General features: G+C 38.2%; 1 protein-coding gene across 3 annotated transcripts in view; it reads left to right on the plus strand.

Moving 5' to 3' along the window:
- The window catches only part of nucb1 (nucleobindin 1), an 83056-nt gene that overhangs the window by 1603 nt on the left and 64841 nt on the right, over positions 1–16612 (plus strand). For all 3 annotated transcript variants that reach the window (XM_039774562.1, XM_039774561.1, XM_039774560.1), the window contains exons 2-7: positions 10754–10880; positions 10962–11069; positions 11339–11471; positions 11555–11658; positions 11738–11923; positions 12103–12193. In XM_039774562.1, the coding sequence (XP_039630496.1) occupies positions 10755–10880; positions 10962–11069; positions 11339–11471; positions 11555–11658; positions 11738–11923; positions 12103–12193 (748 nt within the window). In that variant the 5' untranslated portion in view covers position 10754. The remainder of the gene's footprint in view (positions 1–10753; positions 10881–10961; positions 11070–11338; positions 11472–11554; positions 11659–11737; positions 11924–12102; positions 12194–16612) is intronic.

Raw genomic sequence — 16612 nt, forward strand, 5'->3', positions numbered from 1 at the left:
AACAGTTAGAATTAGTGGGTTTGGGAAAATGTTGCAATAGTGATAACTGCAAGTCACTTAAGTGTAAAGTTTCACTAGAAACATTTTTGTGGATTTTGTTTCTATCAAAAATTAATGTGGAGAAGCCATCAAAATGATTTTGTTCAACTGAATATATCTGGAATTCCAGTTTCTTATGAATGAAAATTTATCCTTTTGAAGTAAAAATTATCACATTCTTTCCTTGTCATGGCAGGTTAATCTCAGTTAACTTTTGGGGCTTGGGAGAATCTACCAGAAACATATGCCTCATTAGCCAATAAGAATTTGTTAAACAGCATACGAAATTCTGTCCCGAGTTTATTGAAGTAAAGAAGACCAGTAGTTAACCATGTAGTTCAAAATGTTTCTCTATAGATTTTCCTGATAGACACTTTTCAATGTCTTTCAAGTCTTGTTTCTCATCTACTGCACCTGTTAAATGTGGCATTCCTCAGGGATCCATTTTGGGTGCTATTTTATTTTCTTCATCCTATAGGAGCTATTTTCAGGAAGTTTAATATTTCTCTTCACTGTTATGCTGATGGGCAGCATGGTGGCCCAGTGGTAGCGCTGCTGCCTCGCAGTTAGGAGACCCGGGTTCGCTTCCCGGGTCCTCCCTGCGTGGAGTTTGCATGTTCTCCCCGTGTCTGCGTGGGTTTCCTCCTACAGTCCAAAGACATGCAGGTTAGGTGGATTGGCGATTCTAAATTGGCCCTTGTGTGTTTGTGTGTGTCCTGCGGTGGGTTGGCACCCTGCCCGGGATTGGTTCCTGCCTTGTGCCCTGTGTTGGCTGGGGTTGGCTCCAGCAGACCCCCATGGTTTTGAACTTTTCAGCTCTTTCGCTGACTTTTGCAAACTTCAGGTCCATATTCTTGGTGTCATTTTTGACAGTAACCTCTCTTTTGAAAAAGAGATTAACTCTGCAGTAAAGAGTTGCTTTTTCCAGGTTTGTCTTTTAGCTAAGGTCAAACCTTTTTATCTCCAAGGGATTTTGCAAAAGCTACTCATGCCTTTATCTTTTCTTGGCTTGATTACTGTAACTCTTTGTGTTCTTTGATCAGCAAATTCATGATACGCAGGTTGCTGCTGCCCGTTTTTTGGTTGGCGCAAGAAAGTTTGATTCTGTTTCTCCCATATTTTCTTCTTTACACTGGCTTCCTGTTAGTTTCAGAATTGACTTTAAAATTTTGTTGCTAATTTTTAAATCATTGCATGAGTATGCCTATTTGTCTGAATTGTGTGTTTTATACCAGCCATCCAGAGAGCTTAGATCTACCGGTCAGTTGTCTCTTATGGTCCCTCACACTAAGTGTAAAACTAAGGGGGACAAGGCTTTTGCAGCTGTTGCACCTCATCTGTGGAACTCTTTACCTCATTACATTAAGGAGTCGCCTTCAGTTGAACTGTTTAAAACTAGATTGAAGACCCACGCCTATTCTCTAGCTTTCAGTGACCTTCACTGATACTGATGGTTGTCCTACTCTTAGTCATCTCCTTTCTTTTCTTTAACTCAACGCTGGCTGTATTTCATTTTATCCATCCATCCATTATCCAACCCGCTATATCCTAACTACAGGGTCATAGGAGTCTGCATTTTATTGAAATTTATTTCTATTTTGTTTATGTTCATTGTATGTTTTAAAGTACTTTGGCTACAGCATAAAATGTGCTCTATAAATAAATTAAAATTTTCATGTTTCCGACCATTACTTGAGAACTATCAGTATAAGCATCAACAAATTTAACCCTGCTAACTTCATGCTTTGGAATGAACTTGTCAGTGCAGTTGAATAGATCTTCCTCAGTGGTCGTGTTTTTACAGAGAGTTGCATAAAACATATACCCTCTTCAGTACTACTATTAAATGTGCAGTGATCTCCCGCTCTATCGCGGTTCAGCTATCGCGTCCCCACTATATTTCAGATTTATTATTATTATTATTATTACTACTAGGGGGCTCTGCCACCTGCTCGCTTCGCTCGCCCATCCCCGGGTTTGGTTTACCGGATAAACAATTTAAAGAGATTGTTATTTTCATGGGAATTGTTACATATGCATTATTTTCATTTTTACTTTAAAACTTTTGTAAAAAAAAAAAATTGTCCTTTATATACTGCCCCGGGCATGATTAAATCTCTTTGCCATGGGATTGCTCGCGTTGTGAAGGGGGGGTCTGAACGCACGCTAAAGAGATGCGATTGGTTCAGCTGCTGTCTTGCTGCTGGCCAGCTTCGTGTTCTGCTTGTTGCACTTTGTGTCAATCATTTAAAAGCCTGTACAGCAGCTGTCCTTTTGCCACTTCGCGTCCCTGCCGCCAGCGTTCTGTAGTGGGGAGGGGTGAGGGCTGAATGCACGCTAGAGTATGCGCTCGGATCATCTGCTGGCTTGCTGCTGCTGGTGAGCTACGTGTTTTGCTTGTTGTTGTTTTAAGAGCTGGGAGCACCAGAAATGTGTCTACCAAAAGCATTCCAACAACTGCTAGGTTAGCTGTCTGTTAAATTGTTTGTAAGTAGGGTATGACGTGCAAAAGTCACAGTCTCGCAGGTTTGGCTTCCTAAGGTTGTAATGTCTAGTCTCGCATGTCGTCAAAGTGTCTCTCCGAGATGATCTGGTCTCGATTGCTTTGCTCAACCCCCGGAGCGCGTTTCGCTCCTTCCACTTTACATAGCTCCCACTCATGTTCTGAAGGGGGAGAGCTGAATGCATGCTAAGGAGAAGTGAATGGATCAGCTACTGGCTTGGTGCTGCTTCTGTCAAAGTGCGTGTTCTGCTTGTCACTCTGTGCGTCAGTCAGGCGCATCGATCATTTATGTGCGTCAGTCAGGTGCGTCAATCATTTAAAAGCCTGTACAGCAGCTGTCCTTCTGTCTCGCTGCCTTGTCTTGCGTAATGTTAAAGTATCTCTCGCAGGACGTCAAATTGTCTTCCGAGAAGATCAGGCTCAGGCCTCATCTCCCTGCCAAGATTTTTTTTTTTTTTTTAATAAAGAGATGTTACTTATATCCTTAGCCCGACATCCACATATCGTATGTGTTTACAAAATGTGTTTTAATAAGTTTACATGTGTTTAAAGCGTGTGGGAGGGGTATTTTAAGGCTTAAACTATAAAAAAAAAATGTTTATATGGTCTTTCTATATCACGGATTTTCACCTTTCGCTGATGGGTCTGGAACGTAACTTTCGCAATAGGTGGAGGATCACTGGATATCATATACTTTAAAATGGCAACTCCTGAAACATCAGTGGATTTGTCCCATTTGCAATGACCATTCACTGCATAGTTTTATTTACCATATTAGCATTTTTTTCCTACGTCATCAGAAAGAGTTCATGTGGCATGCAGCAGTATTTGGCAGTTGTACTGCAACTATTTAAGCAATATCTTTTGCACAAGACTTAATAATGTTTCTTCAATAATGTGAGCTTTGCCAGTAAGTGCATTTTCATTGTCAGTTTCAACAAGTGTAGTATTGAAATTTTATGTTTTTAATAGCAATCAGGACTCATTGGAAGGTACTATCTTTGTGTTTGTATTCAGCATGGTTGGTTTCCAAGTGCAAAGTTTAGTTGGAGCCAAAGAACTGTTGTCAGTATTTTATTATATAGTACTCACTGTGCATCAGGGAAATCTTTATTTCTGTCACACATAAACCCAAAATTCAAATAACTGTGATCATACTTTTGTTATTTCCTGTTATTAGTTGTATCCTATTTTTTTTTTTTTCCACTGTGGATTTTTGAGGAATAAAAGATGGCAATTGTTTTTCTTTGCCTGTAAGGGAGAAAGTGGCTGTATTTGTTACTTATCAACTGTAGATGTACAATTGGAACTACTTGGTTCTTGCTCTAAAGTTACGCTTTTTTCAGCCACAAATTTGTAGTCGGTTTTTAAACAGTAATATTTAGAAATACAGAAAATATCAAAATAAATATTTTTGTGAGGAATCAAGTATAATTTCGAGTTAAGCATACTGTATTCTTTACTGTTACTGAAGTAATTTCATAATTATGAAGCCAGTTCAAATCACACAATTAACATTGTATTTCTGTTTTTACATTATTAAAAAGGTTTTTACGGATATTGTTGAAATGAAGACACTGAATTTAAAAAAAAAAAAAAGGAAAAAAACGAATGTCTATTTAAGGATTCATAATGGATTTAAAGATTACCCAACTGCCAAAACGTAAAATAAAAATGATGCAAAATTAAGTAAAGCGCAACATATATATATACCCTGCTCATGATTAAGTGGGCTTAGGACATGGAATGGTATGGTGTGTGTCTGTACATATACAATTTACACAAAAAATCATATACTTTTTCAATTTCTTTTTTTAAATGAATTCTAACAATAACGTTTTCTCAGAACAGTTCAGTGGAAAACAGTTTGGGAGTGCTGTCCTAAGCTGTCCATGTGTAAGTAGATCTGATCAGTGTGTGTACTTTGAAGCACCAGATGTACACAAACAATATACATGGATTACAAGTCACTAACAAGTTTGAACAAACGAATTCCAGAGTAAGAGCTTATTCATAAACTCTTAACATAAATACATACTCTGAGAGCCAGTTTTAAATCTATTTATGTAAATAAAACAGAATGAAAAAGATAACACAAAATGATTCATGCCATGACTTGTGTGACGGTAGTATTTAACTCTCGTAATTATGCACAAGTCAAGTTGGGGAGCATGCGCTGGTACAGTGCGTTGCCACACCCACTACACGACGAAACAGCTTGGGATCCCGGTTGCCAACCCCACAGGCAGACACATGGTCCAGTCCCACCCACCGGAAATGACCCTCTATCTGCCGCAACCAGGTATTACATGGGCAACCCCTTGGCCTGGTCCAGCCACCTGGATCACCAACAACGAGGATCTTATGAGCCGGATCACCCTTGGGGAAACGCGCCACATGGCCGTAGTGCCACCACTGATGCTCCCTCACAATGCATGTAATGTGCCTCATTCTGATCTCCATGAGCAACCGCTCATTTGACACAAAGTCAAACCAATGGTACCCAAGGATTTTCCGGAGAGACACAGTGCCAAAGGAGTCCATTCTTCGTCTCAGGTCACTGGATAGCATCCATCTCTCGCAACCACTTGGACCTTCGTCCTTTTGCATAGATATCGGGAGCACCACACACCCCTTTCCAGTGACCACCACACACCCCTTTCCAGTGACCACATGACCCTCCATGCTCTCCCAGTCCATCTACTGACTTCATAGGAAGAGTCACCAGAGACATGAATGTCACTACCAAGGTAAATAAACCTCTTGACAAGGTTGACACTCTCTCCTCAGATAGACACACTGCTGATGGCTGTGCCCAAGAGGTCATTAAAGGCCTGGGTCTTGTTTTTTATCCAGGACACTCATAAGCCCAGACACTCGGACTTCTCACTCAGTCTCTCAGACGCCCCTATCAGAGCCTACATTGACTCCGTGAAGATCACAGCATCATCAGCAAAGTCAACATCCGTAAATTTTTCTTCACCAACAGATGCCCCACAGCTGCTGGACCCCACAACCTTGTGCAACACCCAGTCCATACAAGCATTGAACAGAGTAGGAGCAAGAACACACCCCTGACGAACCCCAGAATCAACTGGGGAAAAACACAGAGGTTCTGCCTTCACTCTGCACAGCAGTTACGGTACCAGTATATAGGCTGGCCATGATATCTAGCAACCTTGAGGGGATCCCATGAACTTTCAAGATGTCCCACAGGGCAGCTCGATCAACTGAATCAAACGCTTTCTGAAAATCGACAAAGGCTGCAAAGAAACTCTGCCAATATTCACGTTTGCGCTCCATGAGAACCCTCAGTGCCAGGATGCGGTCGATGGTAGAGTTCTTGGGTGTAAAACTAGACTGTTCTGGTCTCTGGTAGGTGAGCAAGTGATCACGGATCCTATTGAGGATGACCCTATCAAGGTGAGCAGTGTTATCCCCCTGTAGTTGCCGCAATCCAGGTGATCACCCTTCCCTTTCCAGATAGGGATGACAAGTCCCATTTTTCAGTCAGTTGGGATGATGCCAGTCTCCCAAATGGAAGCAAAGATTGCTTGCAATGCCAGGAGGACACCTTACCACCTGCCTGGAGAAGTTCACTCCGGATACCACAGATCCCTGCAGCCTTTCCTCTTCTCAGCTGGTTCACCACCTGTACAATCTCCGTGAGATTGGGTGGTTCACAGGTAATTAGAGGATCAGCCTCAAGGACCGTGAACCCAGAGATATCCAGGGTCCTAGCTGGAGGACCAGCTTCGAACAACTGCTCGAAGTAACTAGCCCAGTGGTCCACAACTTTCATTAATGTATTCCTTACCATTTTAATGATGGAGGCTCACCAATGTGGGAGATTATGTGGACTTTGTTGCATAGACTGAAATGCTGAACTGATACCACTAGAGTTGCTTCACTTGGTTTTAGCATTCTTGTTTGATTTGGTTATAGTTTAACCATTAATTTTGTTTTTCTGCTTGACAAAAGGTTTAGTGATTCAAATGGTGTATTGTATTAATTGAGTGTTTTTAAAATTTTGTTTGGTGCAAGAATAACAAGGCGACATGAATCGGCACAAACAGGATGCTGATGCGTATTAGACAGAATGTTCAAACCAGATAATAACCAGTTGAGAGTATTGTCTTCTTTTTCCATCTGAAAATGACATAAGCTGCTATGAGTCTGTCACTGGAGAGTCTGTGTAACAAAGAAATGTGGCAGCTGAACAGAGAATGAAGATCATCTTAAAAATGCTGCAGCTGCCAGAGTTTAGGTTATATACTTTATGTAGTACTTCTGGATACATTTTTTTTCTTATAGTTAGATTATACTGCGTAGAACAACTGTTTGCCTTCACTTCCATTCTTCCTGTGGTTTCTCGCCTGGGAATTTAGGAACTCATTAATTCCAGGTCAATAGAAGTGAGAGGAGACATCCTTATTGTGCTCTGTGTATAGCGTAGTCACGGGTGAAACCACACTATATGAGTGTAGATGATTCCCCAGTTGCCTTGTGGGCACACTTTGGCTGGCAATCCTCAACTTTGGTAAACAGAAATGCAAACGTAGATAGTCTGTGTTTAGTGTAGTCTTGAGTGAATAAGCACTTTAGGTAAAGGAAGTACCACTTAACTGCCCATAGGGACACTATCACTGACAGCTCTTTTCAGGAGAAGTTGCTATATATTACCAGCGGTTGGATGCTTCCACACGGAAACAACCTAAAGTTTAGAGTGAGGGGGAAAAAAAAGCATTTTCTGTCAATACTACACAGGACAAACTGAAACAAAGCTCATATGATTTTAAATGGTATTTTTTTCTTTTCTTTTTAACTTAATTGCTAACCCGGAAGATCCCTTATATTTATAAGTTAGTCCATCGGACTTGATTTGAAACAATCACACAAAATGTCTTGTGGAATATATAGACTTCCAAGCCATATGGTTACAATAACAGTTATAACAGTTAGTGTTCATTTTAAAATATTTTATTTCTGTACAAATGACTAACAAAGAAGAAATGCAGTGTGCTCAGCTAGTCAGCTGCTATAGTCAGGGTATGCTAGACTAAAGTAGGAAGTCTTCATTCTGGATTTAAAAGATGAGATTGAAGGGTCAAGTCTTATATCAGCAGGCAGATCATTCCACAGTTTCCAGGCCCTGTAACTAAAAGCTCAACATCCCACTGTTATTTTATTAATCTTTGAACTTTTAAGTTGGCTTGCATCTTGAGATCTTACTGTATTTTCTGGTTTGTAAGTAAGGACAAGTTTAGATAAGTAAGCAGGGCCTTGGCCATTTAATTCTTTTTATGTTGAATGAAGGAGTTTGAAATCATCCCTAAGCTTAACTAGGACCCATTTTAAAGACATAAGAACTGGAGTTATGTGTTAATATTTTCTGGTTTGTATAGCAATTCTTGCAGCAGCATATTGAATTAACTGAAAGCTGCATAAAGAGCGATTAGAACAGCCAGTGAATAACTCGTTCCTGTATGTATTTCTTGTAGGACTGACTACTGCAATGCATTTCTCAGTATCCTGCATATTTGTAATGCGTCTTAATCTTCCATAATTTTTAAAATGGAATAAGATGTTTTGGATGATTTTGTTATGTGTATTTTAAATGACATGCTAGAAAACTAATGGTGATTCCAATTGCGTTAAAGATTGGAGGAATGTTGTTGCAGTCTGCATCATTCCCTTTAACAACTAATATTTCTGTTTTTTCTGTATTCAGAGACAAGTAGTTCTCATTCATCCACTGCTTTAACTCACTGACACAATTAAGGACAGCATTGGAGAAATATCATTTGGTTTAAAAGAAAGGTGTAATTTGCGTGTTATCTACATATGAGTAAAAAGTAATATTTTCTAATGGTAGTTCCAAATGGAAACATGAAGCGAAAAACAGAAATGGTCCCATTAATGAACCCTAAGCTCCTGGATAAAGCTGTCAATTTGCCAAATTCTGAAAAGTGTCTCAATGAGGGTTTGGAACAACATAGCTGTTATTTAACCAAAGGAGTCTGATGGACTGAATAGTTTCATGATGTTTAGCAAATATCTTATATTCTTAATTGAATTTGGGAGGTTATATCTCACGCTCGAGAGTACTGCATTGGTAAGGTTATTTATAAGGGAGCCACTAGCAGCTACTCCATTTTTGTTGTTCATGAAATAGGGGGCCAGCTCTACTGGCCTCATCCCTAGATACTGCTATCGCACATCTTGAGTCCTGCTCCTTTTCACAAGCAGCACCAGATAATGTATAAGCAGGTTTTGGTGTGTGAATAGGCACATTTTGATGGTTTTAACAACAGGTATTGAATATGGTGAGGATGTTGTCCTACAAAGATGTGCTTTGTTATTTATAACGGCAAATGCTTACAGTTTTAATTCTAGATTCTCTTGAAGTGACATTATTGACCCAACACACCACAGTGTACAAAATCACACTGGTCATCAGAGTTTTGCAATATATGTAGGATGTCACTGCCCAATTTAAAGGAATGCAGTCTTCTATGCCTCTTTATATATAGTTCCTCTGCGTTATGAGACTAATTCAGACAGTCAACCTATGTGTACACCCAAGTACCTCTACATCTGCTCCCTGAATATTGAGCAGGTGTGTATGCTCTTTCATGTGGCGAAAACCAGTAACCATTTCCTTGCTTTTGGTGATTTTAAGTTGCAGACAATTCTTTCTGCACCAAGAAACAAGATTCATTGCCAGACTTCTATAGTCTGTCTTATGCCCCCTATCTGGTACATCCCATAAGTGCAGAATCATCTGAGAATTTCTGCAAGTTACATCCTGTATTATGTTTAATTAGTCTGAGATGTACAGAGTGAAACGCAAAGGAGATAGGACTATTCCTTGTGGTGCTTCAGTGTTGCTTTGGTCCATAATCATTGAAACAGTCCTCGAGTCTCTCAAACTGTGGACTGCCAGACGAGTACTGCATTTTCCAGGACACCATAGACTCATCCATCTGCATTGGGAAATAAAAAACATAATCCTTACAGCTTTGTCCAGATATGAATAAGCCTTGTGTAGCAGATAGATAATTGTGTCCTCCACGCTAGTCTTTGTCTGATGGGCAAACTACAGTTGGTCCAGATGGTCTGGCACAAGAGGACTTATAGTCCAGGTCCAGCCAAAAATCTTCATGCTATGAGATGGAAGTGGCACTAGTCTGTAGTTATTAGGTGAAGGAGCACCTGACTTACTTGGAACAGGAACAGTGTAGCCTATTTTTTCCAGCAGTGCCACTTTCTGGGGACTTGGGGACAGCCTGAACAGAGTATATCACAACGTAGGCCTTACGAATTTGAGAATTAACTCATATGGTCCGGTGGCTCTTTCTGTGTGTAGCTTACTCAATTGCCTCTTCACTTGTTCTTCATCAATTGCCTCTTCACTTGTTCTTCAGTTATGGACAGACCATGCAGATGGTCATATGTGAACTCATCACTGGCTATTCCAGTTGAAGTAGTAGGAAGTGTTGATACACTTTTTTTTTTTTAATTGGTTGTTTTTATTTACATTCTTATTTCATACTTTGCAATGGCCAATGGCAGCTAGTGGTCCACTGAGAAAAATCCCACCTCTCCCAATGGCCAATCCAAATCTGTACAGAGTGAACAGTTTTTTGGAATTTGTTGCACTACAGAGTTTCAGAGGTTAGTGGTATGAAAAGGTTGTGTAATATAACTAAGTTTCTTTTTATTTCAGACTGAATGTTTAATGCCTAACTACAAGCATAGTCGTGGGGTCTTTAAGGAATGAAAGGCATCCATGTGTTTATTTTGGTTGTAACTATGTCTTAACAATACAATGTATTTTTCATAGTTGTACTGGTGTAGAAACATGCAACGACAATGGTACAATGGCATAGCAGACACAAGTTACTTAATGTAAGAATTGAAGTAAAATAAGACATGCATACAACTTAAAACTTTACAAGGGGCATGTGTCACACAAAACCTGTATCAATTGGATGATACAAGTAAAAGCAATTTCAATGGTATTGTACATTAATCTATGGAGAGTTACCACTTTAATAACCTGCAAGGAGAAAAAAAAAGTTTCCTGGAAATGCAGTGAATGTCCCTGTGATCAGATTTAGTAAGTCGAAGGTTTCTATTTCATCATTGTATATAATAGTAACACATTTTGATATCTGAAATGAACCATTTGTTCTTTTTTACATCCAGGATGTTATCTGGAAGGCTTCTGTTGGTTTCAACTTTGTTTGCGGTTACAAGGTCAGTTCCAGTTGACAGAAATGTAAAAATCCCAGAAGAACAAAACAATGTAGAAGACAAGGAGGAAGACTCACTGGTAATTGACATTTTTCAGCTACCTTCACTGTACTCTTATTTTACACTCTTCAGGATGTCTTCTGTGTGTTCTGTTTTCTAGGACACAGGCCTGTACTATGACCGTTACCTTCGTGAGGTAATTGATGTTCTAGAGACAGACACGCATTTTCGAGAAAAGCTCCAGGCCGCCAATGCAGATGATATCAAGGTGAAGAACAGAATCGATCACATAGTGTTTATGTCCTAAATGTGCTGTTGCTTTTAATACTTATTTGTTTTTCTATAGTTTCCTATTAACTTAATACTGATATTCATATAATATTAAACTTTCATGTGAATTGCTTTTTATAAATTATGCTGGTTAAAAGTAAGGATAGTTTTTACATTTGTTATAATTATTGCATTGAATTAGTTTTTTTGGGGTTTTTTTGTGCTTCCTTCTCAAGCTTTTACATTTTTTTTTCTTAATTACTGTAGAGTGGGAAACTAAGTAAGGAGCTTGACTTTGTTAGTCACCATGTCAGGACGAAACTTGATGAATTAAAAAGACAGGAAGTCTCCCGCTTGCGAATGCTCATTAAAGCCAAAATGGATGCCACAACTGATCAAAGTACAATATTTTATCTTTGTCATTTTTTGTCAGCCTTCTTTGTTTGTTCTTTATCAATTGTTTCATTTTTTTTTTCTTTTTAGATGTACAGATTGACCATACAAGTCTATTAAAACAGTTTGAGCATCTTGATCAACAGAACCAGCATACTTTTGAGGCTCGTGACTTGGAGATGCTAATTAAGGCAGTAGGTGAAAATGGATTAGGAGTTCATAGATTAGTAAGATTTAAACATTACCTTTTTACGATGTGTTTTTGGTTCATAGGCAACACGTGATCTTGAGAGTTATGATGCTGCCAGACATGAGGAATTCAAGCGATATGAGATGCTAAAGGAGCATGAAAGAAGGGAATACTTAAAGTCTCTTGATGAGGAAAAGAGAGAGAAGGAAGAAAGGAGACTGGAGGAAATGAAACAAAAACACAAGGAGCATCCCAAAGTTAATGTGCCTGTGAGAATGGGGAATCTGGGGAAGCAGCTTAGAAATTATACAAAAATTAGGGTTTTTTTTTTTTCTACCACTATATTTAATGCTGTGCAGCTAAGCCAGTATAAAAACATCTCTGTATAAAAAAAAAATGATTATGTAACCTTTTTTTTTTTTTTCCCGTGTATGTCTGTGTTATGCAGGGTAGTCGGGATCAACTTCAAGAAGTCTGGGAGGAAACAGATGGTCTTGACCCGAAAGAATTTAACCCCAAAACATTCTTCAAGCTGCATGGTGAGTTGTAATGCTATTTACTGTAGGTCACATCATATCTATAGAAAAACAAAAAGTAGCAGTTAATAGAGTGGCCTAAAATGTAAGTTTATTAGCTATCATTTATGATTTAACAAAAATAAATCATTATGAAACTTATTGCCACTAATGTCACCAATATTCTATTTAAAAGGTGATAAAATTGCAAATGAATTTGCAACAAATATTGAAAAAGCAAATGAAATGCAAAAACTGTCAATGTCACCCTTACATGTGTTAGATTGATACAACCTGAAACTTGGCTAGTTACAGTGTAATCCTGCAGCGTTGTTTTTCAGAATTGTGTTCTGTTTGCTGTAATTGGGTACTTTATGCACTTTTGGAGATTTTTTTTGTTGTGAATCAAAAACAATATGGGCGTCATTTGTATTGTAATCACTAGGGATGTCACAAGGACCAACACTTTAGTACCAGGACCATACCACGGTTCCCAAAACATAGTGCTAACAGCTATATTACAGCATCAGTAGTACTTTCAAGTACTCAAATTACTCTAGAAGGCATGATAATACATGAGAAAAACATGTTAATACTACATATTACAATGGCGCACTGCGTCAATAAATGACAAAAAGAAAAATGACAGAAGTCAAGTCCATAAATGCTTTGTGTTTGAGGCAAGTGGAATTTCAACTTGTGACTGTATAGATCATGCCTAATATTAAACAAAAAAAAAACACATATACACACACACACACACACACACAAAGGCTTTAATTATTCCACTTTGGTCAAATTATTGAGTTAATCCAGAAATACAGTCATATGTGCTATAAGAGGGCAATGATGTGACACATTAGATATGAGATTTAATCATTCAGTGTCGCAAAGTTGTGAGAGGAGACAGTATAATGATGAGATTAATGGTGGCTTCTCATTCATTCTTTGATTGCATTAAGCATCTCTATGGATATCTGTTTTTAAGAATCCATCCATGTATTATCTGGTTTATACAGTTGGGTCAAGGGGCCAGACACTATCGAAACTTTGCATGTATCCATCGTTATGCAAATAGGTTCACAGTGACCGTAGTAACCACAGTTGAGGAAAGTTTCAGATGAAGTGCCTTTTTTGGCTTGTCTACAATGGCAATGAAATGAGCTGCTCCATTTATTGATACGAAAATAATAAGTATGTAGTGCTTTTGAAGCACAAAACACTGTGAAAATGCCATAGCAGGAGTGGCAAAATGGCTTACATCATTGCTCAATACAAATCTACAAATGTTAAATTTATGTCATTCATTTGGATAGGCACATTTGGAAATATAATGCATCTATCAGTTAAAACAATCACCCCCTTCAAAATATTCACATATTGTTGCTTTGCAGCCTGAAATGAAGACACACAAAAAAATTTTTATCCAGCTATATTCACTCAATGTGACTTACAATAGCCAAGTGAAAGATATAGCAACAGCTCAGAACAAAATAAATAAGTAACCCCCAGGTCATTGCGTGTGGTCAAACCAAGGCTTGAAGTTGACTATATTTACAGTGTCTGCCTTTTGGGTCCCTGGCAATCCCCATTCGGCTGAATAACTCAACAGGCTTTTTTTCTTTCTGTGTTATGGTGGTGGGGCCAAACCTCTTAAGAGCCAGTTTAGTGGTTGTTTTATCAGAGGCATAGGAGAGGGGATGAGTCGTGATTCAGAGATTCTCACCAACCAAGAACTGAGCAGGCTTATGTCTTAGATTGTATGACTGAGATTGTCTGGACTGGGATTAAGGCTGTATGATGTCACCACAAATCAGTATCCCAATCAATTGAACATTTTACCTCGATTACAATTAATGAATGATTTTATTTGATTTATTTTTTTAACCCTCTTAGTTCACTGACAAGGTTTGTACTGTAAATATGCTCATCTACTAAACCTGGTCTTTTTTTTCTAAAGAAAGACTGCATATCTTTGTGATCTTTATATTTAATACCCGTGGCTGTTCGTTTGTCTGTCCAGGATTTTAAATCATCTGTAGCTCGCAAACTGTTTGACCTATTGACCTGAAATTTGGTACACATATACTATGTGAGTCTACTGTCCACTTTTGGGGTGAGGATTGACCTCCAAGGTTATTCCTCTTTTTATTATTGTAGAATCAACTCTCGGCAGCAGGGCGCCAATCTCATCCCTACCACCTTCGCTGTCACTTCCCCTTCCTCTTCATTTCTTAAGTCATTCTTGAAGCAGATTGAAGATTTAAGTTCCGACTTAAACGAAAAGTTAAGGAAAACGTACTAAGTAATTGCAACACAAAAACTGACTTAATCAGTTTTAATGTGAAAAGATGCCGACGAAAGAAGAGAAGAAGCGAGTTGCTAGGGTGGAGAAAAGAAGAGCTTCTCAGGAGGCCGCAAACACATCAACCTCTAAGTTAGCGAATGCTAAACATACAGAGAAAGAAAGAGTATGAAAACTATGAATGCTCCAGTCAAGTGTATTTACTGTGCATTACTGTGCAGTGTGCCATTACTGTTTTTAAAATAATTGAAGGAAACACACAGAAATGAATAATTTATTGAATATATTGAAGAACGGAAATCAAAGCACCCATCGATTGAAATGAAATGTCTTGAAAAAGGTCATATTTTAGTTTTAATGTAAAAAGTTCCGTAAAAAAGTAGAAAATAAATAACTTGCATTTCTTGCATACAAAATAAATTATTTTAAGTATTGCCTTGTGAAAAGTATAAAATAACTTGAATCTCTTGTAAACGAACAATGTTTTAAATAAACCATGTCAAAAGTAGAGTATAACTTGCATCTCTTGGCAATATTTAAAATATTTAAATATACAAAGTGCAAAATAACTGGAATCTCGTGTAAACAAACATTATCTTATGCCTTCACTAATGCCTTTTTTCCCCAACTGCAGGAAAAAAACTGTTTTTGCTTACCCTCATTACCGACTCCACATGTTGACCTTTCATTACATTTTCTGAAATAAAATACACATTAAAAATTAAAAATTATTATATTAATGATTTCACATATATCTGAATATCTTACACTCTATAGTTCAGGAACAATTAATAAAAGAGGAGAAACACCTCTTCTAAACTGTTCAAACAATATCAGATTAGTAACACTTTTCTACTCTAATGATGACTCATTGTGTTTGTTACATTGTAATGTGAAATTCACATTGTAACATTCTAATATCAAGCACATTGTAACATTAAGAAAGCATCTATATGAACAGTTTTTTGTTGTCATTGTATTTATTTAATGTGCTGAATAAAATTGCATTTATATAGAACCTTTTTTAAAGATATGCAGCAAAGTTCTTAACAACAACGGAACAGAAAGGGAAAGGAGAATTTAAAAATGAATAAGACATATAAAAATATGTAGACATTTATCATTTGACAGCAGATAGTCACCACCCAGATATCCCCATTTAGATTACTAAATATTGTAGTGTTAGTTAGGCCCATAAATATTTGGACAGAGACAACTTTTTTCTAATTTTGGTTCTGTACATTACCACAGTGAATTTTAAATAAAACAACTCGGATGCAGTTGAAGTGCAGACTTTCAGCTTTACTTCAGTGGGTTGAACAAAAAGATTGCATAAAAATATGAGGCAACTAAAGCATTTTTTAACACAATCCCTTTATTTCAGGGGCTCAAAAGTAATGGGACAAATTAAATACAGTAACTGGAAATAAACTGTTCATTTCTAATACTTGGTTGAAAACCCTTTGTTGTCAATGACAGCCTGAAGTCTTGAACTCGTGGACAGCACCAGATGCTGGGTTTCCTCCTTTTTAATGCTCTGCCAGGCCTTTACTGCAGTGGCTTTCAGTTGTTGTTTGTTTGTGGGCCTTTCTGTCCGAAGTTTAGTCTTCAACAAGTGAAATGCATGCTCAAATTGGTTAAGATCAGATGACTGACTTGGCCATTCAAGAATTTTCCACTTCTTTGCTTTAATAAACTCCTGGGTTTCTTTGGCTGTATGTTTTGGGTTATTGTCCATCTGTATCATGAAATGCTGCACAATCAGTTTGACTGCATTTAGCTGTATTTGAGCAGACAGTATGTCTCTGAACACCTCAGAATTCATTCGGTTGCTTCTGCCCTGTGTCGCATTATCAATAAACAATAGTGCCCCAGTGCCACTGGCAGCCATGCACGCCCAAGCCATAACACTGCCTCCACTGTGTTTTACAGATGATATGGTATGCTTTGGATAATGAGCTGTTCCACGCCTTCTCCATACTTTTTTCTTGCCATAATTCTGGTAGAGGTTGATCTTGGTTTCATCTGTCCAAAGAGTGTTTTTCTAGAACTGTGCTGGCTTTTTTAGATGTTCTTTAGCAAAGTCCAATCTAGCCTTTCTATTCTTGAGGCTTATGAGTGGCTTGCACATTGCAGTG

This window comes from Polypterus senegalus, chromosome 13, assembly GCF_016835505.1.
Source record: "Polypterus senegalus isolate Bchr_013 chromosome 13, ASM1683550v1, whole genome shotgun sequence".
NCBI lineage: Eukaryota > Metazoa > Chordata > Cladistia > Polypteriformes > Polypteridae > Polypterus > Polypterus senegalus.